This window comes from Crassostrea angulata, chromosome 5 (assembly GCF_025612915.1).
Source record: "Crassostrea angulata isolate pt1a10 chromosome 5, ASM2561291v2, whole genome shotgun sequence".
Lineage (NCBI taxonomy): Eukaryota > Metazoa > Mollusca > Bivalvia > Ostreida > Ostreidae > Magallana > Magallana angulata.
Window position 1 is genome coordinate 20,355 of NC_069115.1, and position 26,391 is coordinate 46,745.

At 34.2% G+C, this 26,391-nt stretch overlaps 1 protein-coding gene across 2 annotated transcripts; it reads right to left on the minus strand.

Moving 5' to 3' along the window:
• Window positions 1-5,591: 5,591 nt before the first annotated feature.
• On the minus strand, window positions 5,592-25,425 carry LOC128185809 (potassium voltage-gated channel subfamily KQT member 1-like). Of its 2 annotated transcripts, none has more exons than XM_052855477.1 (14): window positions 24,764-25,425; window positions 17,853-18,296; window positions 13,689-13,779; window positions 12,736-12,862; window positions 12,223-12,301; window positions 11,767-11,863; window positions 9,875-10,003; window positions 9,120-9,230; window positions 8,739-8,834; window positions 8,077-8,374; window positions 7,849-7,933; window positions 7,462-7,537; window positions 7,029-7,123; window positions 5,592-6,166 (listed from the first exon to the last, which is right to left on the minus strand). In XM_052855477.1, the coding sequence occupies exons 2-14, from the start codon at window positions 18,176-18,178 to the stop codon at window positions 5,989-5,991; spliced, it is 1,788 nt and encodes a 595-aa protein (XP_052711437.1). In that variant the 5' UTR covers window positions 18,179-18,296; window positions 24,764-25,425; the 3' UTR covers window positions 5,592-5,988. The 2 variants fall into 2 exon arrangements, with proteins under 2 accessions (XP_052711437.1, XP_052711438.1); XM_052855478.1 differs by lacking the exon at window positions 24,764-25,425 and adding an exon at window positions 22,679-22,806.
• Between the last annotated feature and the right edge of the window lie 966 nt (window positions 25,426-26,391).

The window sequence follows — 26,391 nt, forward strand, 5'->3', positions numbered from 1 at the left end:
AAAGTGGCGCACGTGGATTTGCAGGCACATGGTGACATTAGTGATATGGTTCAGTAGCATCCGTGGTAAAAGGTTCATAATTATTTTCACGGTTCTGCCTCTTTATCTTTTTAAAGTTTAGTTTATAAACTAGGGAATTTCCTGGCCTTTTAACACAAATTGTGACAACAATTTAAGCAAAGACCTTATTCTTAACTGAAATAAAAAGTTCTATTAGTACTCAAAATATCGTCACTTTAACGATAAACAAAAACGAGCATTTTAAAATAAATCAAATTGTTTATAAAAGGAGAAGAAAATTATGTTAATTTTATGCATCGTGTTAGTGTTATCTTTATATTTCCAATTACCAGCAGTAGAAAAATATCATATATATATATATATATATATATATATATATATATATATATATATATATATATATATATATATATATCATCTTTGTAAAACCCTGTTTAATTTGAAAGTACTTTTCTTGGAAAATTGCATGTATTTTTAGTATTTACAGGAAAAGTCCCGAATGTTAATTATAATTTGTTTGTAAATCAATAATTAAAAGTTTTGATAAAGACAGAAAAAAATCTTTGTGAGTTTTCTACGACTGTACTTTAGATTTACATCACCAAGCGAGCGTTTCTGTTCACTTTTTTGTCCGTCGTCCGTTTGACTGTCCATCACATGTGAACAATATGAATTTGTTTATAGATATATGCGGAAAATAATATTTTTTATAGACGTCAGTTACGCTATTATCCATCATTATCGACGCCAACAACGTTATCAACGCTGAATAAGAAGCTATTTACTCAGGTGACCTAAAACGCACCTTCACAAAAAAAACCCATCATAATATAAAGAAGCATCATCTGCATATAAAAAAACACCATCTTCATATAATAAAGCACCATCTTCATGTGAAAAAGCATAATCTTCATATAATAAAGCACCATTTTCATATAACAAAGCATAATCTTTACATGAAATAACCACAGCATGATACAATAAAGCGCCATCTTCTCGTAAAATAACCATTTAAGGCAGCTATGTCGTTCAAGATTATCCACTGAGGGGTTAAAATGAGTACCAGGTAGAAGATACGAGGTGTTATGTGAAAAGAAAAGCATGAGCTCCGTAATTTGACAGTCTGTGTATGTGCTTCCCAAGGACTTGAGAATGCAAACGACTGTTCAGGACACACCAGTGGGTAATAAGTAGAAGTCGTGCGAAGCAATTTGCTAGACTATTATCCCTCTACCATTATTTCGAATGATTCAATTTTGGTTGTGCATTAATATCAAAATCACCTGAGTGTATTAGCAGTTGATTTGTTTAGTCTTCTAACCAATTAAGCTTCACTTTTGAGTTACTTCATGGAAAAGAACAAAACAGGAAAGGCACCATTTGTTGTCCTTGTTTGCAAAAACTAACGACAATTTGAATGTTCTTGTGTCACATTATTCTCTAATTCATTCAATAATATATTATGCTCTTAAAATTAAAGTTAACCAAATTTGGATCCTTTGATAACTGTTATCATTGTCTATTGGTGATCATTTAGCATTTCAGAAACAATTTATTTCTAAAGAGAGCGGAAATGACGCCGGGTATGTTGTACAATAGCAATTTAGTTAAAATCAAATCTGACCAGAATTCATAAATACGCTTTTGTCGCTTTTATATCCGACTAAGGCCAAATAAGTTGTCGATTTTTATTGTTTTGCTCATCGCTACACACCTATAAATGGCCGACAGCACTATTCATGCTTCGCTGCATTATGGTATTTCATTCTCCCTAACACGTTACATTGGACGATCAGACTTGTATAAACGTGTTTTTGAACAAAAATGATATGACAACCATTGCATGGTTAAGGAATATCCAACGATATAACGACGAAACAAGACAGACTGAAATCCAGACACACGTATTTCAATAATCCTCAATAATTGTAGAACGTTTTCTTGTGTATGTCATAACATCGCAAACCACATATTGTGGCAGACTGAGCAATGTCAATGACCGCATGGATTTCAGAAACGGGGTGTTTTTGTAGAAACCGATGGAAACGATGTTACGTTGTTACTTTCTTGGATTCTGTTACTTTCTTGGATTTACTATCATTTATCTACTGTGCTGGATGTAGTGCCTCCGGGGTCTTCAAAATGATGCGCATGTTATGCACTCTGTATGAACGACACATGTGTTCGATGTGCATGCGATGTGTGGCAGCACTATATGTGCAAAATAATACGGATACCGTAAAATTCTTCAAAAGGTAATTAATAAAGGTTTCCGCTCTCTTTAGAGGTAACTTTCTTATCCGGTATATATTTTTATCTACCAAGTATTATTCCCTCTATTTCTAATGGAAATTTATAGTTTATTCATAGCTCTATAGAAACAGCCACTGAAATCTACATGCCCCGTTTATCGGTTGGTCGAAATATACAGCGGCTGAAACTGACAAGAAACTGACAGGACTAGAATTGACACGCCCTGTTTATCTATGTGGTTGACACCTACAGCGACCTTAGAATAATCACGGACTGCACTAAATAATCATGATGATGTCAAACTTAAAGTCTCAAAGGAGACGATTTGGCTGTTTCTTTTAGCCAACGTACTTAGGTACATTAACAGTAATTTAGTGAATTTTACTTACTTTTTCTATTCAATTTAATAATTAGTTAAACGAAAGATGTTTATGTAAATAATTGAATGCCATTTTTCTTTGTTAAATTTAAATGTTACATGCGAAGAATGCCAGGTTGGACATTCATTGAAAGGCCGCCTAACGTTTACATTGACGCTTTGATATAATATCTTAGTTTTTTAAAAATATTTGAGATGAAAACAATTCCTGGCTTCGATGAGATTAGAACACAAAACATTTAGATTCACGCGGCGCAAATGAATTTTTCATGGACTGCGCAGGACCTAAATTGGGTGAGCAAGCACCTAAACGGTGTAAGAAATGTCAGTTTGAAAAATGCCATATTTGGGTAAAGAAGGTAAATTGCGAGATGTTGATCTCGGGTTCGTATAACGTCAAATAATTATGCATTGTATACATGTATTTCACCGCTGAGATTTTTTGTAGCCGTTTATTGTAATATTTTTCATTTTTTCAAACAGGATTGATAAACTCGAATTCTAACGAAATTAGCAATATGTAAATTCATTCAGTAAAAAATCGATGATGGTAATTTTCACAGTTACAACATCCAGAAGTAATCCAAACGCTATCCGCGATACAGACTAAAAAGAAAACAAGAAATATACATGCACCAGAAATATTTAACGACTGCTTATATGTCTTGCACTGGGTAAATTTTTATTCCCCGTGTATTACATGCCGATTCAGCTCATAACTTTTTTTTAAATGTTTAATGCCCTCCATATCTGAGGGACAATAAGAATGGGGTCCAAAGTACATATGCACAAAATTTATTTTCATTTGGTTGGAGTGAAGCTCGGGAATTTCATTTTTTTATAGTACAAGTCAAACACGGCACTTGAAACTCTGTCATGTTGTGAATTTTGAATTTACCGGGTGGCAGTAAATAAAAATTCACAACATGACAACTTGTCATGTTGTGAATTTTGTATTTACTGCCACCCGGTAAATTCAAAATTCACAACATGACAACTCTATAGTAAAAAAAAATATAACCGTTTATATTTTGGTCTCTGCAATCACGTTTCTAAAGGGTCCAAAGTTGTAGATCAAGGTCAAAGATCACACATGTAACAATACTCAATGACTCGAGAACGAGAAGTACATTTATATTTATATATACTAGACTTTGACCCGTGCTTGAACGTGTTGACATTGCATATTATGTCGGGCATTTACGAAATAGATATAATACATCAAATTTGCACACCATGTTGACATTCAGAACTCTCGGAATTTTTCATATTAAACGCACTGAGTTAGAGTTATCTTCCGTATTTTCTTTCATGAACAGAATATACAGCAAATGTTTAATGAAAATTACACGTATTTGTATAATCGTTTTTGAGTTTATCCATGCAAATGTGATATTGTAGAAACAAACTAAAGAGCATCCCGTGATTTAGCGTGAATGTTATCCAATGCGCATGCGCAAGATTGTAATATCTGAAAAATTCAGACGATTTCCGGATTTTTTAAAGGAATTTTCTTTGATTATTTATTAGCAAAGCCTGATTGCGAAAAAATAAAAACAAATTGGTAATCTCCAAGTACCAATGATGTTAAAAATATATAAAACGAAAGACAGTAGTCTTCCCAATTCTCGGTATTAAAGCCCCAAAATTCGAGTCTATTATTTTAATATAGTAGTATAGATTAATATATTAAAGTAAAACACGCTTATAACTAAATCCCAGGGACGGCCAATTTAACTTCGTTATAAGCGTAATTCGTTATATCCGTCAAGTTTACAACATGTAATAGAGACTTGGGGAATGAAATTCACTTCGCTGTAAGCGTTAATTCATTATAAGCGTGTTCGCTATATGCGTGTTTTACTGTAATTATTGCACAATTTTCTAAACGTTTTACAATGTATGGCGTTTTTGAGGTTTGCAATCGAAAGATCAAGGTCAAATGTCAAGGTTAAATTAGGATGGAATGGGGTCGTCATTGTGTGGCATAAAAAGATCAAGGCATATAACAATTGACAGCTCAAGATTTAAATGACGAGGTCAAAAGTCAAAGAAAAACTAAGCGAGAAATTACACTTTATGACTAGTTTTAGGTTTTAGGGAATAAATAATCATTTTCAGACCCTAAAAATCCCAAAACGAAATTGAATAACGGCCTCTTGGGTTGTACTTTAAAATTGTAAACTTTATTCTAAACAATAAATCGGATAAAAATTTTAAAAGTTACAGCTTAAGGGCTGTTTTAAATGTTTACTCCTCCAAGTATCTCAGTTTTCGAATTTTACGATCTGTGCATTTACTGTGTTCTTATACACATGAAATATTTTTGATTGAAACCTGGAATATATTTTAATTAGTTACATATTAACAATGTCTAGGACCTTCATCAAATTTCTAATTTTTAGTAATAATTTATACTCCTTTCTCAAGTGTAGAAAAATGTCTACACTATACATTTACGTCTAAAATTTAATGCTGTAACTTAAAGTGTAAGAAAGATATTGTTTTTAAATGATTTTAGAGTTTTTTTTTTATGAAAAAAACGGAAGTACAAGTAACAGAAGTCCAAAAACTAACATACCCGTGCCATCAGGAATTGCAATAAGACTATGTTTCAATACAACTTTTCGTTTTCAAAAAAGTGTAATCAACACATTTCCATTGACACTCTCTCGAGTCGTTGTATCATCTGCTTTAACACCTTCTGTCAATGATATCGGTGTCTGTCCTTTGGCTATATGCCGGTTGTGTAGAGTATATTTCACACGTTTGTTGAAAACTGGCCGACATAAAAACAGCTGCTATCGAAGAAACTGGCTGAATTTGTTTTTAATTTGGACGATATTGAGAGGAAGTCGGTATTGAGAAGTTTATCTGTATTTGTTTAATAGATTAATGATACCTTTAATATCACTTGATAAGGAAATCAATACACCCACACATTATGTTTGAATAAACCCTTTATAAACAATTATTACAATAAAATACTGTGATTAGCAATATTCAAAGTATCATCGCTGAATCACTTTGAATTTCAGAAGTATATTTTCACAGTTGTATATTTCTTTTTTGTTCAAACTCAAACTGTCGTATTCAATTAACTACTGTTTCGTTGCTCTTGCAAATCTCTTTCTTTTAATCATGTTTATAGGTTTCGTCAATCCCTACTTGCACAGACAGCAGAAATAGGTTAATCATAAAATTAATTGCTGGTCAATCATTCAAAATTTAGCTCAATAATGTGTTTTTGAGCATTTAAGACTCCTTTTTTCTTTGACCAACACTGTAAATGAGCTTTCTCCCTTCGTTGTCATTATTGGACTTATCGATCACGGTCACTGGTGCTGATTACGAGTTTCTTGGTGTTGTGTGTGAAGAAGCACCAGAATCTGGTCCATTTTCCTGTCCAGGTCTCGCATCTGGTTCTCCATACTGGCGAGCTTAGAGAACACAGTTGTTCTCTCTTTGTCTCTTGTTAAAACATGGAGTGGTTTCCCTAGTGTGGTGTCAAGTCTAAACAAAAAAGAAAAACACCGCTCGAAAACCAGTAGATACTGACGAATTATTAAAATTTATTTAAATTTAAAATATATAAATAAATGTTAAGTTCAAATGTATATAATTTATCATAGAATCAGTTATCTGATCCCTTAGCGCTATCATTTTCATTGTAGTCCAGAAGAAGGCGTTATTGTAAACTTACAAATTGTTTTCTATGATTTTATCATTTGAATATGTGCTAGGATAATAGCAATTACTAGAAAAGGTTCCTTAAAAATCTTATATTGAAAAAATAGTTTTCATATCTTCATTTTGTTCGTTGAATAGTTGTAAATATTTTCTATAGTTGATTTATATATATATATATATATATATATATATATATATATATATATATATATATATATATATATATATATATATATATATATGAAATTTGATTTAAAATATTATCTTACATGTACAAACTGTGAAACATTATTGAATTTCCTGCTAAGCGTGTAGTGCGTGAGCAAATTAAGTTTTCAAACTTCTGCCCAATCCCTATGAAACCATTGATTACAATGAAATATGTTCAAATCAGTTTTCTTATAAATCCATAGTATAAGTCGACCTGGGTTTACCTTTACGTTTGCATCAATTTAAATAAGACAAATAAAAGTTTACTCCAAACACATTGGGTCCCCTCAGACCAGTTTATGTTTAACTATCAAAAGGTTTTCAAGACATAAAATGATTTCACACTAAGATATTCTTTAAAATCTAAATTAAAGTACATTAACTAAATGTATTTGAAAAACCACCATTTGTCATATTGTATTAATGTAAAACACTACAGATAAAAATATGAGTGAATTTAATCAACATAACAAACCTTCTCTGGAGTTCCTTGATCCGCACCATCATGTTTAAATGTCCCTGAGAATACTGCTCGATAACATCCCTGACGTCATAAGGTTTCCTGGCCAACTTAATATATAAAAAATACATCACAACAACTAAAACATTTTAAAATTATTGTTAAATCAGAGACTCGGAAAAAGAAGAGTAACTCTAGCAAATTCAATCATTTCAAATTTTAACGTTTGGTTGCATTTAACAGCCTAAATATAATGACGTGTGAAGAAAGCGGCGATACATATGATTTTATTTCTTTATATCAATACAAATCAACAGTCAATGTATATTTCACGTCCAAATGCCATCATTGTTTAAATGCCTAAAAAAACAAAGAAAGTGTAAAAAGCTTAAATAATATGGATCTCAAATGTTTAATCACATAGTTATCTCTCCTACTTTCTTTTTACCTGAAATCGCCGTCTGGCTACAAAGAATTTAATTCTCCTGATAACTCGTATCATAATTTTGTGTTGTTCTGTTAATCTACAAGTAGATTAAAACATCAAATCATAGATTTACATACAGAATATTATATCTTTTTAAAAATAAATTAGAATATTTTAATGGTTTTACATCAGTTGTTGCCTATAATGCAAAGGAAGTCGGAAATATTGGGAAAAAAACACTAAAACTCTATATACAGCAAATATACATTGAGTGGTTTTTAAACTGCCAAATATAACTATAAGACAAACTATCATTACCATGTATCGTATGGTGTCATCACAGGTATTGCACATTTAATAATTAAACTGTAAAGATAATCTAACAATGCACAACAAATTAAAACATACTCCTGAGGTTTTGAAACAGACTCCTCTTCTTGACAATCTATAGAAAACTCTGCCATTTCCATGGATTGGGAGTTGTTCTCGTCAGCTATTTATAAAAAAAATATCGTTAGTGTCTCTTAATTTTTCTTATTATTAAGAGACGACATTTTTCAAGGAAAAATTCCCAGATTTTGGGACGACGTGAAACTGGCAGTCTACGTTTATAAGTTAAGTCTACATTGAACTCACAGATCTGATCCGGGCTTGTTTTCTCTGGGCATTCTGGGATCGACTGACAACTTCCCTGACGATCCGAGATACTCGCTGACCGGGAAAACCCGCGCCTCTTCTTTAATAGACTAGATTTCTGTGTGATTCTGGACATGGAGTTTGAGTTTTGCTTACTGTTTAATTTATTCATGGAATGATTCATCAATTTGGAAAACCCGGGATGGTGTTTATCAAAATGTCGTTTTTCCTCTATGTGAACCTTCCATGTAGCTGACGACTTAAATGGCGGTTCGGCGGCGTGACATCGCCACAGACACTGGAATGATACAACATCATAGTGAACTAGACATAGACACCACTATAAATATATAATTTAAATTAGTTATTAAACTACAGCACAATAAAGGACGGTAACCAACTTCAAAAATTATTCGTAGTTAAAGCTCGTACAAATTTGAACAAATTAGGATTTAGGAAAATTATTCAAAACATAGTATCAACATGTTAAAACAGAAATCTGCTTACATACTTTATATTTTCCTATAATTTTAATATCAAATAGATATTATGTTCATGTTTACAGAAACATTTATTTTATTTTAGAATAAGTGTTGATTTTATAATTAATGAAAAGCTGTTCAAGAAACGTTTTTCTAAAAATATGGATGAAATAGTCTAACCTGTATGAGAGAAGCTGCGGTGGGGATCTGTCGATTAAAGTGTTTTTGTCGTTGTTTCTGTTGAACTTTTAAAGCAAACCCTGATCCCAGAATACCCTTAAGAAAAATAAAGACATTAACAGTTTAGCAACAGATAATACAATTATGTATATATATATTATTTAGTGAAATTACCTGTAAATTTTACCAATTTCAATAGCATTCCAACATGTTACGTATCCTGTAAAAGTCGATGAGTAAAATCAAGTTAGTACTACTAACAAAGTTATTCCTATCCCTGAAATCTGAGTGCAAAAACAATAATATACACTAATTATATGCATTAAATTTTTTAAGCAAGTACTACCTAACTAAGAGATCAGATAAGGATTGTGAACTCACTGCAGGAAGAGCGAAGAAGGATATGGCGAAGACGGAGAAGCAGGAAGCGACGATCCTCCCCATCCAGGTCTGGGGCACTGTGTCCCCGTACCCTATCGTTGTCACGGTGATCTTGAATTCAGAAAATAAACCCATTAATAAATCAAATAAAAAATCCCATGATTGTCACAGTTCAGATCAAATTGTTTTCACTGTTATATAAAAATCATAGGTGCAGTACTATACAGTAATAATTATACAGAACAATTGTACAGCAATAAGTGAACAGTTATAAATTAAATTCATATCATTGTCACGGGACAGGTATGTAGCTATGAAGTCAAATTACTCAAATCTTTACAGAAAATCCTGATTCCACAGTACTTAAGTTAATTGTTTTAATATATATCTTTTTTTTTGTTTCAAAATTTATTTTAAACAATGTAATTTTGTAAATACAAAATTTACAACATGACAACTTGTCATGATGTAAATTTTGTATTTACTGCCACCTGGTAAATTCATAATTTACAACATGACAATATGTCGATTATCAAGTTAAACTCCCTTTCCAAAGTTTTGTGGTAAATAGGCTTTCAATTTTAATTAATAAATATATATGTGGTCTACATTTATGACAACTGGTAAACAGTGATGTTACATAAGAACTACATTAAATATAAAACGCTTTAACTTATACACTTCATCTTTTGTTATTGTTTTTAAGTTATACAATGCTTTGTTTGAATAAAAATTATCAAGTGATATAATCTTACCACGCCCCACCAGAGCGCATCTGCATAGCTTGTGAAATCTGTGGACCCGTTCTCTTTTTCCGCCAAATAGACAAAATAGGAAGAGAAGATGAGTCCCAGGAACCCTATGTACAGCGTCGTGATGAGTTCCTGTTAAAATCCCAAGTGATGAAGTTGTTATACATCGTGTAATGGTATCAGTTCTATTGTTATCTTTATTATTATTCTTTATTGTAGTTTTTATCATTCACCCTTTATTATTGTTAGATATTGTGTAACAGATTCAGAAGTGTCTTTATTCATTTTATATCTTAAACAACTTTACTTTATTTTTAGAATCAATCAAATATCATTTTATCTACTTTTGGTGTTCATTTTATATTATCATATATTCTAAATTGTATATTATTTTTCTTTACTCTACAAATCTTTACATAGTACATAATATTTGATATTCATATCATACTTTTTCTAATTTCCTTTTTTTCAAATTAATATTTAATATACAATATTGTATCATGTTTTGTTTGTTGAACATTTACACACTTTACAGTATCTTAATTTGTCCATTCTTTTTGAAAACGCCATTCTATATCTTTCTTTCTAATTAATTCTATATTCAAATTATAAATTGTATCTTTCTTTGTTTAATATTTTTCGTATTTTACACAATAAAGGTAGCTTTATCTTATAACTTTACTTTTATTTAAACACTGTTTTGTTCCTTATTTCGTTTATATGTAAAAGGGGCATGGTCACGACTTTGGTCAAATTATATTTTTCTGTTTTTATTATTTACAATGCTTTAGGGATGCATTTCTATTGTCCAAAAACCAGTCGTTGAGTTATAAGCAAGATACAGAGCTCACAATTCTTTGTTATGTGAACAAGGATGGTCGCCCGTTTTTATTTACATAGGTTCAATATACCAGTAGCAAATGATTTTCAAGCTGATTTGCCCATCTGTTTATTCATTTAAACAGTTCCCTAAAACTGGAATTTTTACTACAACATTCTAAATGTAAACTATAGCTTTGTTTAAATAGCAAAGAATTGTAAGCTCTGTAACTCGCTTTTAACTCAACAAATGACACTCAAATTTTGGTTGCTAATTACAAATACTTTACTGAAGCATCGCAAACAATAAAATTGATAAAATATTCGTGACCATGCTACCTTTAACACTATTTTGTATTTTTTTTTATTCTAAGTATTTTTCAGATACTGCATTGCAATTATCTTTGTACGCTTTATGTTTTGTTCAATTATTGTTTAATCTCTGTTCCCTGAATTAATATCCATTAATATCTAAATGTACATTGTATTAATTATACACTCTAGTTTTTTCTACGGAAAATCTTTATTTTGTCCACTGTTTGTATTTTCTGCATTTACTATTTGCTTCATACACTTTATTTTGTATCTTGCAGTGTTCAATCTATATTTCATACCCTATATCAAATATTTGTATGAAAATTTCATATTTAATGTACAACATTGTACATTTTTCCTTTTCACTGTTTTGCCTCTTTCTATGCATATGTTTTTGTTCTCTTTTTACCCAACGTTGTATCTTTCATTCTTTATTCTCTTCATTCTATCTATAACCGTTACGATACTTTATTCTTCTTCATTCATTCTATTTGTTGTATAATACATCATATTAATATTATGATATCATGATATCGTAGATCTTTTCGTCCATTCTAAATTTGTATCGACTTTGAATACATATCTGCTTATGTCATGGCTCATTGGAAACAGAACATCATGTGAAATATATTAATATAATTGACATAACTTTCTATGTACGTAGACTACTAAAATATTTACCTACCTGTCTTTGTACATAGACAACTGACAGTGTATACTTACATATCTATGTACGTGGACAACTGACAACATATACTAACCTGTCTATGAATGTAGACAACAGAACCCAACAGTCGCCATGTTCCGCCCTGTCTGTCTACATGTAACATACGCAGTATTTGTAGAAACCGGACACCTCTGAAATAGAATAAGGTTAAAGGATGATGATATGAAACGGTTAGTCATTGGCAGAATAAAACAGTTCATTGTCATTTGTTTTTGTATTTCGTATTAGTTTTCGACTTTTGTCTGAAGGTTGAATGAATATTCATTTTACCTTTAAAATTTTTGTTAATTTTTTTTAAATATATGATTAATCAAGGCTTGAAAATGCACATTAATTGTCCGTTTTCCTTCATTTTTTCTTTGACAGGTATGGATAGAGAATTCATATAACGGATTAAGGAAAAGAATGTCTTTTTTATATTTGATGGCGGACTTTGTATATGTAATGTTTTATTTCTCGATGATGAACTTTCTGCATGTGAGTTATTTACCTGATGGCGGACGTTGCGAACACTTGTCCGTTGGAGCCGACAGACAAGACAACAATGGACGCCGTGACGACCAGGAAATCTGTCAGGAAAAAAAGTCTGATGTCATGGGGTTTATTGTAAGCTCGGATTTTATAATTCAATTCTATTAAAATCCGAGGGAGAATGGGTTGTTTATATTACCATAAATTTTTAGATATGATTATATTTGCTATAAAGTATCATTTATTTAAAAAAAACTTCCATATAAATTTATTCCGAGTAATTTGAATGTTTTGTTATATCTTTATAGAAAGCTCTTCTTTTAAAGGAGATAAATGTAGTCCAAAAATGGACTATCCAGCTCTCTTTATAACACTTACATGTATACCTTTTGCCTTTACCAAAGATAATATGACATTACATTCATCTTTATAAATATATCTTAAAAAGCATTACAAGTCAGGCGGTCATGTTTTATAATATACGTAAGAAGCTTCCTGTATGTCTTGATCTACTTCCTGTTCCGGTACTTACCAATGACGGAGATGGGTTTCCGGGCGAATCTGACGCGTCCCGCCAGTCCCATGTACTTACTCCTACAGCCTGCAGCCCAGAGACGGACCACGTACTCCAGACCGAAAAACACCACCAGGACTATCTCCTACAAACAGCGGGAAAAACGTCACTGAACCGTAATCAATTAACGTCAGTTAAAAAATCCCGCTAACATAATACCATGTGTAATTTAATACAGTTAGAACATTACGTATCCATTGCTTAGTGGGGTTTTTATATAGTCTTAACAATAGCAAGACCATTGACATATATAGAAACATAACTAAATTAGACAAACGTTCAAATAGTCTTTTATGATACTGTATTTAACAACTTTCAGCTTTAAACATTCAAGAGTATTCGACACTTTAAAATACGTTTCTTAAATTACGGAAATAATTCCTGCATGTGTATATTTTTTTAACTGACTTAAATCGCAAAATATATTATTTTAATAACAATTTGTTTAATATAACGCAGCGCTAAACTTGATTAAAACAAAGTTAAATTTTGCGATTTCCTGATGAATTTTAATTGACTTTTTTAAACGATTTTAAAACTTCGTAAAGTATCTGGTCAAATTTAACTTTACCATTCAATGATGTCGTTTAAAGTTCCTCCTTAAACTAAACAAGTGGGCCCTTAAAAAGAGATCGGACAGACAGACGGACGTTGTGACATTTATTTAACCGACCTCCCCCATTCATACCAGGTATCTCACTAGCATCACAGGGGGTACTTGTAAATACTGAAGTACTTGAGATAATGTGCGGCAACGAGGCTTCCAATATTTCAATTGATTCACGAACCCTTCATATTTACCGAAGCCTAGTCCATCTCTATTACATTGGATAATACATTGTTTGTATTGAATTCATTTTTATATATTCTAAAAAGTATTAACTATTCATTGCACATGTCTTTGTTCTCACCATGTAGAAGAGTGTTTCGTTGGCAAACTCGGTGTACTGGTCAATGGTTGACAGCACACTGAAGATGAGACAGATCAGCACCATCATGAATCTGGAATAGTAAACACTGAAGATGAAACAGATCAGCACCATCATGAATCTGGAATAGTAAACACTGAAGATGAAACAGATCAACATCATCATGAATCTGGAATAGTAAGCACTGAAGATGAAACAGATCAACATCACCATCAATCTGGAATAGTAAACACTAAAGATGAGACAGATCAGCATCATCATGAATCTGGAATAGTAAACACTAAAGATGAGACAGATCATCACTATCAGGAATCTTGAATAGAAAACACTGAAGATGAGACAGATCAGCACCATCATGAATCTGGAATAGTAAACACTGAAGATGAGACAGATCAGCACCATCATGAATCTGGAATAGTAAACACTGAAGATGAGACAGATCAGCACTACCAGGAATCTGGAATAGTAAACGTACAAACTAACAAGTCATGCTGGATAGCTATAAGGTTGAATCTGGAATATCAAACAAACAATCTAGACAAATTCTGGAGTTTTCAGTCGGGTGCTTGAGGACAGGACCCCGACCCCTCCCACCACCACAACCCCCACCCCCTCCTATTAGATCAAAGTCATGTACACAATACATTCCTTTCCAAATATATGAAAATTAATTGAAAATTATAAATGTTTTAAAAACATCCACACTACCCTGCATATCAAAAGTTTAGTATGCAGACCGGAGGCTGATTAACATAAATCATTTATATTAATAAATTTTCAGATCTAAAATTCATATTTGAAACGGTCATGTTGTGTACTTGATTTAATGAAAGTTTCTAATTAGAAAACATAGAGTTTGATTTCAATCTACAATTGCTCTATGTTCTTTGATAAATTTATATTAACTTGTTTTGCGCGGTCAAACTGCATGTGACAGTTACTATGTAGTTATTTTAAAGGGAAATCTGACTTATAAGATACCCAAAAGGCCCGTGTGTTTAGTTTGCAACATTTGGAAACAAATATCAGGAAATAAACCGCTGGGTACAAAAGGACTTCCTTCACTCTTTGTTACAATTCATCTATTGCATATAAACAATGATAAGTATCTGGTCGTTGGAGCATGTGGATAATGAGCAGGTATTATAGCGCCCGTTGTTATCATTTATTCAGCGTGTTTTACCGCGCGAACAAAGGGAACCAGAGAAGGCGCGTTGCGTCAGTTTTGAAAATTCATTAAATATTTAAAATCCGTATCTATATCTTATTTCAACAAACAAAAAGAGAACAGATGTAAGAAGAGTTCAATGTTCGAGACTTGTGCGCATATCAGACGTTTTATATCAGGTGTTTTATATAAGACGTTTTATATCAGGCATTTTATACGCTGATTCTAAAAAGACTCCAAAAACGTTTATTCAGGAAATAAATCAAACGGCTTAATTTTTATTATTAAGCAGAAACATAGAGGTGCGTACAAACAAACACACTGAATATGTCTCGGGTTTCTATGGATTACGGTAGATTAAAAAAAAACAGATTAAAAAGCACTGTGCGGTTTGCCAGAAATATGTGTCCATCTCAGAGTCGATCTGATGATACATGTATCGATACAATATCTGATGATTGATCTGACGTGACGCCATGTTGTGACGCTACTTAACCCCTGACCCCTGTGTTAGTACAACAAGCAATAGGATTCTGAATGTGTTCACGTCAAATAACAATGTAATCTTGTATACCTATACAGCGTAGCTTTAGAGGATTCTGCGATATAGTAGAATAAGTTGCTGTCCCCATAAAAAACATGATCAACATCCGATTTACCAGACACAGAGAACTACATTCTGCGGGTTCACGGAGAGGGGAGGGGGGGGGGGGGCTTATGAGAATATTTTTTACGGTTGCAGCGGTTTATTTTATTTTTTATTTTTTTTTAGGATGTGTATTGGGTTATGATTTCGATACTTAACTATAAACGAAAAACAAGAGCTTCAGTGAAGTTATTCTCCTTCCATTGGTGCCAAATGTTCATCGTGATATATTTTACCATTAAATGCATATTTGTCAATGTCGTAGGCCCTATAACAAACCAAGGCTAGGCAGACATGTTGAGTACGGTATGATAATTTGTCTGCACAGCCTTCGTGTGTTATAGGACCTACAACATCCAAAAATAAGAATTCAATGCTGATATTTTCTATAATAATGATGTTCATTTGTATGAAGTATTTGTGTCTCGTGACTTTAAAGTCATTATAAATACGCTCTTAGTCAGAGATATGAAACAAATACGGAACAGTCATATAAACAGGTATTTAGTTAAATTCGCTAACAAAAAATATAGTGCCAGAAACTTTGCGGAGAAAATCTCCATTATTAACGAAAAGATATGATTTAACGATTATTTTTCATAAGTACATTTGAAATTGGTTATGTAAGTTGGAACGATTCATTATATCTTACAGAAAAAGTAATTTAATTCTGGTTTTATCGCGCTTTCTGATTCAATGTCTACAAAAAATCATTTTATATCGTATAAAAAATGTTGCCCACATCATAGTTAGACTAACGTCAAAAACGTATCGATCCGCCTGACGTTACGTTTGAATTGTTTACGATTTGATGTTATCTATAATTAATAGCAAAAAATTAAATCATAAGCAGTGAATTCAATGTTTTAGTTTTATACGATATAATGGCTGGAAACAGTTTATGCTTAAAGCGTAAACTTTTCCTGAGCATTTTATATCGTATAAAACTGATAAATATTGAATTCATTCCTTATTAAACATATTCAAAACTAAGACTAAGTGTGTTTACAGAAAATTGAACGTTGCATATTGCCATAGCAAACATGAGGGGGAATATACACTGAATATAAATAAATAAGCTATGGAGACGACCATCAGAGGACCGGGATCCTCCCTGCATACTCTGTATCATGTTCCATCCGCTGGGTTGACATTTCGACAGCCTCATTTATTTATCATTTTTGTCATTTTGTTTTTCTAGTGTGCTTCTCCCCTAATCGTTAAATAGACGGTGAATATTTACACAGAAGAAGGACGAAGTTTTTTTGTAACAGGTGTAACCTTAATTATTGATTCTGTTCTGAGAACTACTTAATGTATATTGAACCGGTGCACTGCGCTTCATTGGACTAAAAAAATTCTTAAAAGTCTACAGCATGAGAAGAGGGATAAAGGACAGCGTATTTTATCTACTGATAAATAGGCACGAGAGTTGGGGTGGGGGTGGGGTCCCGTTATGAAGACTGAATTCATTTGTCTCGGTCCATTATATTTTTAACATGACGTTATCTAAAGATTTATTTGCATGGCATCGTGTATAAAACAAAACTTCTTTCCAATGGATGCAAACAGCAGATTGTAATAAATACGGGGAAGAAGGCAGGACAGTATTTATACTGTAATGTCACTGGGCTCGTCTTTAAATAAAATACTAGTATTATTATACAATCCGGATGGTGTTTATTCTCGCTTTTGTTATATTTCACTAATTTTTAAACACAGTTTTTTATCATGGAGATACATGTAGTTTCGTCCCAAATTAAATCAACCAAATTTTATTATGTGATATTTTCTTCATCAAAAATTTACATTTTGATAAAATACTGATTCAAGAAGTATATATAACAACAATTTCAACCTATCAAAATAAAACCGGGTTTCATCTAATCTTAAGTTTGTTTGATGACTTGGATAAAAGTTGATTACTGGTAGAGTCGATGAGGCCATATATTCTTCTTATATGAATACATATGGTAAAGTTATCACTGAAGTACATATAGATGGTACATGTACATATATAGATATATCAGAAACGCTGAGATAAATATATCACTAACACTACTATATAGTATTTAGAAGAAGATGACAAATCATTTTCACTGTAACTTGCTAAGTTAAGCACCTACATGTTATTGTGGTAGATAAATAGAATTACTTTCATTGTAAAGTGGTAGATAAAACACTTATATTGTAAAGTGGTAGATAAAACACTTATATTGTAAAGTGGTAGATAAAACACTTATACTGTAAAGTGGTAGATAAAACACTTAAATTATACTGTAAAGTGTTAAATTAAACATTAATACTCTAAAGGACTAGATGATGTACTCACACTGTGAAGTGGTAGATGAAGCACTTCCAGCCCGTGGGTCGCTCCAGGAAGTTGTAGACCTTGCCCTGCACGGTGAGCGTCATCTGGGTCTTGTTCCGGACGCGGTACTTGTTCTCCAGGATCTTGTCCATCTGGTTAATGACCGGTTTGAACTCCATCCACGCCGAGCCCGACCCCTCTGTCCTGTTCCCCGGGGGTGCGTCATACCGCTTGCCTGGGGAGCGGGACAGATGGTTGTTGTTTGTGGGTGGTTCCTCATTGAGCCGCGAGGGAGCGGTGGTGCTGTGGTTTAGCAGCGCCCTCTGTGTTTCGTCCCCTGCTTCCATGTGGTGGCGCTACATGTCAGACCGCGACGGACAACGATTCACCAGAGTCCTACAGGACAACGATTCACCAGAACCCGCAAATCCCGGAATGTCGATGTGTTCATCAATAATTCAGGCTCTGGAACCCAAAAAATACATCCTCTCTGTTAAAACTCCGAGCACATAATGAAAACAATTGTTATAGTGACACGCCAATAGTCGCCCGATACAGGGCTTCAGTGCGGCTCATCTAACACAAAGGTACTGAGTCGGTACGGTATGACTGGTGTGTCAAAATATAAACAGCGGATTATAACAATCGGTATGAAGCTGAGAGAGAGAGAGAGAGAGAAAGAGAGAGAGAGAGAGAGAGAGAGAAAGAGAGAGAGAGTACATCATGTGAGGGGTAGGCGTTAAGAAATGATGGTTGTATTAATTAGTTATAAGCATGGTGGGATCTAATCACGACCATCTCTCCTCTGTATGTAGTAGAAGGTGACGGAAACAATGAGGAAATAGCTAGTAGCTGTTGTGCAGGTAATACTGGTGGAGCGTGGTCGGAGGAGTCTCTCTGTATTGACTGAAGGAGCCATGTGGCTCATAGATAAACAATACCTACTACATTTACACATTAATTGTAGATTATTTGAAAATATTTCAATCATGAAATTGATTTATTTAATTTTTTGGTGTTAACCCGGGCATTAATTGGGTGCACATACATACAAGGACTATATTGTGACCGACTTGGATTTTGAAACGGAAATCACAATTCCCAAAAGTTTAAAACTTTAATTTCAAAGTCAGGGTTTCATTCATTGTTCTGAGTTATGTCTGGTGTTTCGCTTCACGGTCTATTGTCTCCTATGAATTATTACGCAACCAATTTCGTTGCAATTATATTTCAATAATTTTAACAACTTCATGAAGTAAATCTCATTAAGCTTTCTAGACGGCTGACGGCTGTATCCCTTAAATCCTCTGTCTTATCCCCGTCCATCAGTCAAAAAATCAATTTCCTGACAAGGGGTGACAACCGTGATCCAAAAATCGAAGGTAGCCGCCACGTAATGGCGGACGTGAATGACGGATCGTGGCGGGCTGTCCTGACATATCTCTACCGTCAGCTGAATAGAAATGTCGGCCCTGACAGCCGGCGGTAGGCGGCCTTAAAAGCCGCGACAGGAAGTCCAATACACGGCCATGACGGATGAGGTCTCCCCTGTCTGGGTCACGTGACATCGCTCTCCATTAGCTTCTGAATCAATACCAGCTTACTTAATATGATCATAATTTTATCCCATTGAACTAAAAATTTGTATTTTACTGCAGCCATGACCATAAGCTTTGAGAGTATCTAAGGTCACTGGTGCAAATAATACATCCTTCACCCACCCACCCCCTACACCGTGTACCTCCTCCCACCCATCCCCTGTATAGTTTACAGAGCAGTGCGAGCACAGAACGAGCAAACATTTGTACACTTGTTTCAACGTCTGCGATGTTTATCCTCTGACTGCGAGTGTTTGTCCAACTTTGTTAATGTTTCCTTTGAAATTTAGTTCGGACAAAGTTCATTAACCGAAACAATTAGCGGGTCTCGGAACATTGTATATACAAGATCAGACGATGACTGGTGCTGACCGGAAAAAAACAGCTGAGAACAGTACAGGACTGTCCGAAAATAAGGTCACGCAGAACCTCGGATCTTTGGAAAGCTTAAGGTACCTCTTATACTTTATGAGACATTACGCCATAAGATGGCGATTTAAATGTTTTGTTAAACTGTTTATATCGTTCGAATTGGGATGTATATCGTCGCAGCTCAGTGGCTAAAGTATTGGGCTTCTGAACCGCAGATCATGAATCCGCCTGGAGCTTTTGTTCATGTTAACTGAATTAAATTTTTGAAAATGTAATTTTTCATCCAAAATTGCACATTTCTTTGCCTATTAGACTTAAATACTTCTTATCCATTATGATATCTATCATAATCAAGTAAATTTCTGCTGATTTGAGAAAATATTTCACGGTATAGTGAGCAACCTTAAGAGTGAAGTCAAAGGGAAACACTGCCAGTGCCAGGAATATTTAGACTGTACAGGACTGTTCAGAAATTCGGCCAGTACTAGTATACTTTGTGTCTGTGGACAGCACAGGACTATCTGAAATTAGGGCCAGTACCTCGTGTCTGTGAACAGTACATGACTGTTCGGAGAAACAGTCCCGTAGCTAGCCTTCCGTTCATAAGTTATCCATGTACATCATTAGTTCTCACCAGTAGGTGTTGATTATTTTGTTAGAGTAAAAATGTAAGACAGACTACGTACTGGAAAATATACTTGTTGTCTAACTGTCAACAGGGTCCCGAATTGGTAAACACTTAACAAAAGTTGTAGGTGTTCAGCCTAATGCATCAAATAATTTATAAATTACGAAATACAATAATCCGAAATTTTCACCATTCTGTAATTGATATGTCTTCTCGTCAAAATAAACGACAAAATAGACGATGCCGACTGAAATCAATCACCCGTAACGGAACGTTAAAACATTTTAAGCGATATTTTTCTGCCCATGCTCAATATGATTGGCAACTTTTTGTGATTGATATATACATGTATTAGTCTTTAGTTATAGTTTTTAAAGAAAAACACTAAAAATGAACAATATGATACAGAGATATCATATATCAGATATGATCTACGTTCCTGATTGATATTAATTGAGGAAACAGTTAAAGACTTTGGAATATTGGTGTCTCGTTTGTTTCTTTGACAGATTATACTTACTTTACATTTGCTTTTTATTTTGTCATCGACATTGTTTTATATATTAAGCAATCCAAAGGAAACGCTATTATATAAATAGTGCCTGTTTGGGAGGGTAACAGTTGAAATTGACAACCCGAGAAAACCATTGTCAACCGACGCGAAGCGGTGGTTGACAATGGTTTTCGAGGGGTGTCAATTTCAACTGTTATCCTCCCAAACAGGCACTATTTATTTTGTTATACTGAATGTCTTTTTTAAAATTTTTAAGAAAATTTTACTGCTTTTATATAGGAATAACGTGAATTCTACAGCGAACCGTACGCGCATAATTTTCGCGCATGTAACATTTTTTAATGTTACCCGTTGCCAAGTGCGTTGCTAACGCTGAGGGTAATAGTAAATATTATTAACTGCGTCTTAACCAATCAGATTTCAGTATTTAACATGAAAGTATAACAATTTAATTTGTTATACTTTCATGTTAAATACTGAAATCTGATTGGTTAAGACGCAGTTAATAATATTTACTATTACCCTCAGCGTTAGCAACGCACTTGGCAACGGGTAACATTAAAAAATGTTACATGCGCGAAAATTATGCGCGTACGGTTCGCTGTAGAATTCACGTTATTCCTATATAAAAGCAGTAAAATTTTCTTAAAAATTTTAAAAAAGACATTCAGTATAACAAAATAAATAGTGCCTGTTTGGGAGGATAACAGTTGAAATTGACACCCCTCGAAAACCATTGTCAACCACCGCTTCGCGTCGGTTGACAATGGTTTTCTCGGGTTGTCAATTTCAACTGTTACCCTCCCAAACAGGCACTATTTATATATTGTTATACTTTCATGTTAAATACTGAAATCTGATTGGTTAAGACGCAGTTAATAATATTTACTATTACCCTCAGCGTTAGCAACGCACTTGGCAACGGGTAACATTAAAAAATATTACATGCGCGAAAATTATGCGCGTACGGTTCGCTGTAGAATTCACGTTATTTCTCTATATAAAAGCAGTAAAATTTTCTTAAAAATTTTAAAAAAGACATTCAGTATAACAAAATAAATAGTGCCTGTTTGGGAGGATAACAGTTGAAATTGACACCCCTCGAAAACCATTGTCAACCTCCGCTTCGCGTCGGTTGACAATGGTTTTCTCGGGGTGTCAATTTCAACTGTTACCCTCCCAAACAGGCACTATTTATATAATATTGATCTCTTCTTTAAGTGAAACGGCAAACTAAAACAGTCGGAAAGCTCTTACCGGGAGTTCGTGATATTTAGCAAAGGTCAAATTGGTTGGTCGCAACCAGAGGTCATGGTCAATTAATATCGCTCTTAACTACTTGAACGTTAGTTGAAAATCAGTCAAACCGACGACAAGACAAATAAATGTGTTTATTTCAAAACGTAAAAGCATAATAATGGCTGAACACTTGGAACTTTGGACTACAGTGGACAACAGTGGACTACAATGGACTACAATAGTATACAATGGACTACAATGTACTGCAATGGACTACAGTAGTCTACAGTGGACTACATTAGTCTATAGTGGACTACAGTGGATTTCGGCATTCAGTGTTTGACTTGGTAAACCTTGTCCAGATATCAGACCCGTCTAGTCTACATGTGATGTCAAACTTGTAGTGTCCAGACATGATGTCTGGGCGACGGGTTAACCCCAACCCTGATATTAGAGAAAGAGAGAGAGAGAGAGAGAGTGGGGCCGGACATGGTACCTGGTTGATCCAGAATTGGTGTCAATCGGTGGATTCCGAGGATCCAGACTCGGTGTCAAATCGTGTACCGGTAAACGGCGGAGTCAACCGATTCTGTTCCTGAGTTGACACATCAGATTTACTCGGTATCAGGCATCATCTGATTATCTTTGTCCAAGCACAAGAGAGACTCGACTTGTAGAGATTTGATTGTAGATAGAGGTCACTCATAGCGCGGAGAATGAACTACGTCACGGAAACAACGCATTACGAGGGTCTGGGCACACAATGGCATTATTAACTGCCGTGATCTCCTTTTATATCATAGTGGCCTCCCTTTAATCGGGGGATAATCCTTTTTTTCTATTGATATATTTAATGGTGCTATACATTTGATGCTATTGTTCTTATCCCATTCATGTCTTATCAATATCTTTAAAGTTCATCAATCTAAAACATCTAATCAATCCTATACGATGCAGATTATCTACAAATTAAAACCCAACAATAGTCATAGAACAATTATCTAATCCGCATTTAAAAAATTTGTACAAGGTGAATATATAGGTTTTTTAAAAGCTTTCTGAGTTGAAAATATAGATTATTTCTTTATTCTAAGCATCTCAATCTTTTATTTAAAAATCACAGAAATCAAAATCCGAAATATGAAGGGGGTTAATAATAGGGAAAGGGTAAACTAACACTCAAACTAATGTATCGTTAGAGAATATGGGTCAGTAGTGAAAAAATATACATAAAGGCGGGATTGAAGTAGGATTTGGACAATAAATTTCTAAACCAACCTTTCTTATTAGCGCACGATATTTGAAACAATTATAGTAGTCTATTTTGGAAATAGAAATGCCCTACGAGCAGGATTATTTATTACCATGCGCCCCCCCACAAAAGCGCCCCCTTCGTAAAGCCGGTATGCCCACATGGTATTTTCAACGAAAAAGGAAACATGTTTTTAAGCAGGGTCATTTTTTTCGTGTACCTTTATTCCAATATTTTTATCGTTTTGTTATTTCCAAATTTTTACAGAAATTAAAGTGCAATTCATATGAATAACTGCTTGTGAAAGACGTGTCTAAGAATTAAAGATGACATCGGCACCTTCTGCCCTAATTCATAGCAGCGAGAAAAATATTTCTTATAAAGAGAGCTCAGCCACGTGTAAATAAAAAAATTTCTTTCCTTTAAATGGATTGTACACAGCTGTGCTATTTGTAATTAGGCCAAAGTTAGCGCCACCCTTGCTTTCACATGTGTAAGGTGTGAATTCCACTGACTGATTGTCAGACAGACAGACAGACAGAGGGACACACAAACAGACAAACAGGGCATAGAAAAAACTGATGATAGATGACTGCAAAATTATATAGCAGCAAATGATCCTTTTTAAAGAATCCGACATTGTAGATATTTGAAACGAATTGACTTCATGTTTTTAGATTGGTCTCTCGTTTCCAACTTTGTCAAAGTACAGAGAAACGGGTCTGACATATAAACCCTGACATATACATAGTACAACACATATACATAGTACAACACATATACATAGTACAACACATATATACATAGGGAAAAGTGGCTTACATGTTTTTCATGCAAGTTTCATGAGATTCATGCGAGCCACTGTTCCCTGTGTAGTACATGCATATCCCCGATTCTGGTACCGGTGTTATAGATTTGTTATATACTAGTACATCCCCGATGCTGGTGTTATAGATTTGTTATATACTAGTACATCCCCGATTCTGGTGTTATATATTTGTTATATACTAGTACATCCCGGTTCTAGTGTTTTAGAATATATAGTTATAAATATAGTGAATTCCCGTTTCTATTGTTAGAAATTAGTGATATACCTAGTTTCTGCCTGACTCTGTGGCTGATACCTAAATACTTAGTGCAGCATTAAGGACATTTATTAAGCTTTATTCTACATTGATCTTCGCTCCAGATCATTTTCGTATTATGTCATTAAATTTTGAATTACTTCTATCATACTGAATAGGCTTACGTTTATTTACGATGTATTAGAAGGAATGTAATATAAAAATCATAGTAAAAGAAAGTGGATTAAAACATATTTAGGATTACCACTAATCCGCCATCAGGTATTGTCCTCAGAGTTCATCGTCGGTAATATGTCGAACAAATGAATAAAATCACAGAATAATCACAACGATCCCCCACGATGTGTAGGGTTGGTGGGGTGTAAACGTGTCCAAGTCACGCGGAGACGGGATCCTAGAAGCCCCCTCACTAAGACTCCTGGTCAACCACAGAAAAGGGGAATCCCACGAAACAGCTGCACAGCTCCTTGAGACACTGACAGTAGGTTCACTGACACGCTGTCAGATACTGACACAATGTTGGACACTGACACTCACTGACAGCCTCCGTCCACACTACGTACGATGTACTAGTTGTACTAGTTGTACACTAGCTGTACTAGCCTTGACCAGGCTCCCAGGACAGCAGTGTGTACACGACACTCATGTAATAACGTAGATCAATGGCTGAATCCACTAGCACGCTTTAGTGATCGTAAAGAACTTGCTGTCGATCAGAGGTTTAAAGTAAGAGGTGAAGGCTGAGTAATTAAACGTCTATTGTGGGGACCCCCATACAGAGACGGTCCGCTGTGTCTGATCCAGGATTCGGGGATATTTAACTCAGCTAATTAACTCACTGGAACCTCTCCGTTACAGCGATAGTTCAGAGGGGGCTGTCCCGGCCAAACAATGGCGTGAATAAGGACAGGACAAGGTGTACTTAGCGCCAATACACAGTTAATACAACAACACAACAGAGCCCACATAATTCCTCAATACACAACCCAACAATGCTTGCTACGTCAACGTTTAGACACCAAGCATGGGTTTAAAATATGGACCATTCCACTCAAGGAGACCAAATGTCTTAAAGAGAGCACCGGTCATTAATATCAAACTCATTACTTAGTTCCTATATGTAATATAGCCTCCGGGTAAATACATATAAGTTATACACAACGATAGAAATGAAATGGTTGCACAAACGTTTGATGTACGTGTATATTCAACTGTTCTTGGGGGACAAATGTATAATATGGTACATTGATGAAACAGAATGAAAACATCTGACATGGATAACTCAATCTATAACCACGTGTAAATCAGGATTCAATAATAGTAGCGTAATTTATTTATAAATATTATAATAATCGTAAATCGTAAATTCTATACATTATACATGTCAATAAATAGCTATTTACAATGTTAATATTCAAGCATTGAATATTCTTTTTTAAATGTGTCTCATAACTGCAATTTATTCAATTTGTATGCACACATCGTTGCAGTTTTCAAACCACATCTTTAAATAAAAATGATTCAGTGCGTACCTTCAGTTCTATACTCTAGTAGTTTTAAGGTATGCTGATTTTATTTTAGTAAAGTCATTCATTAAAACATGTCACATTTGACTAATATCTCCATAAACTTATAACTATTAAGCAGAAAAAAGTTAACGTTTTTTAAGTGCAAACATAATGCGGCTAAGTACTTCTCTAAATGTTTCTCTATTACTGGTATTCTATATATTTCCCAAGTACTATTGATACACTTTACTACACACGCCGCCCTCTAGTTGGATATTGACCCCGGTCTAATCCTGTAATAGGTCGGCGACAGCTGCTCTCATTTCTCGTTCATAAAAATAGCGTTTGGAAGATCGTGTTGTCC

Coding starts and splice junctions, on each gene's coding strand:
- LOC128185809 (XM_052855477.1), bottom strand. CDS start 18,178: ATGGAAGCAGGGGACGAAACACAGAGGGCGCTGCTAAACCACAGCACC. Junction 13,780..17,852: donor TTCATCTACCACTTCACAGT/GTGAGTACATCA, acceptor TTACTATTCCAG/ATTCATGATGGTGCTGATCT. Junction 12,302..12,735: donor GAAACCCATCTCCGTCATTG/GTAAGTACCGGA, acceptor TTTTCCTGACAG/ATTTCCTGGTCGTCACGGCG.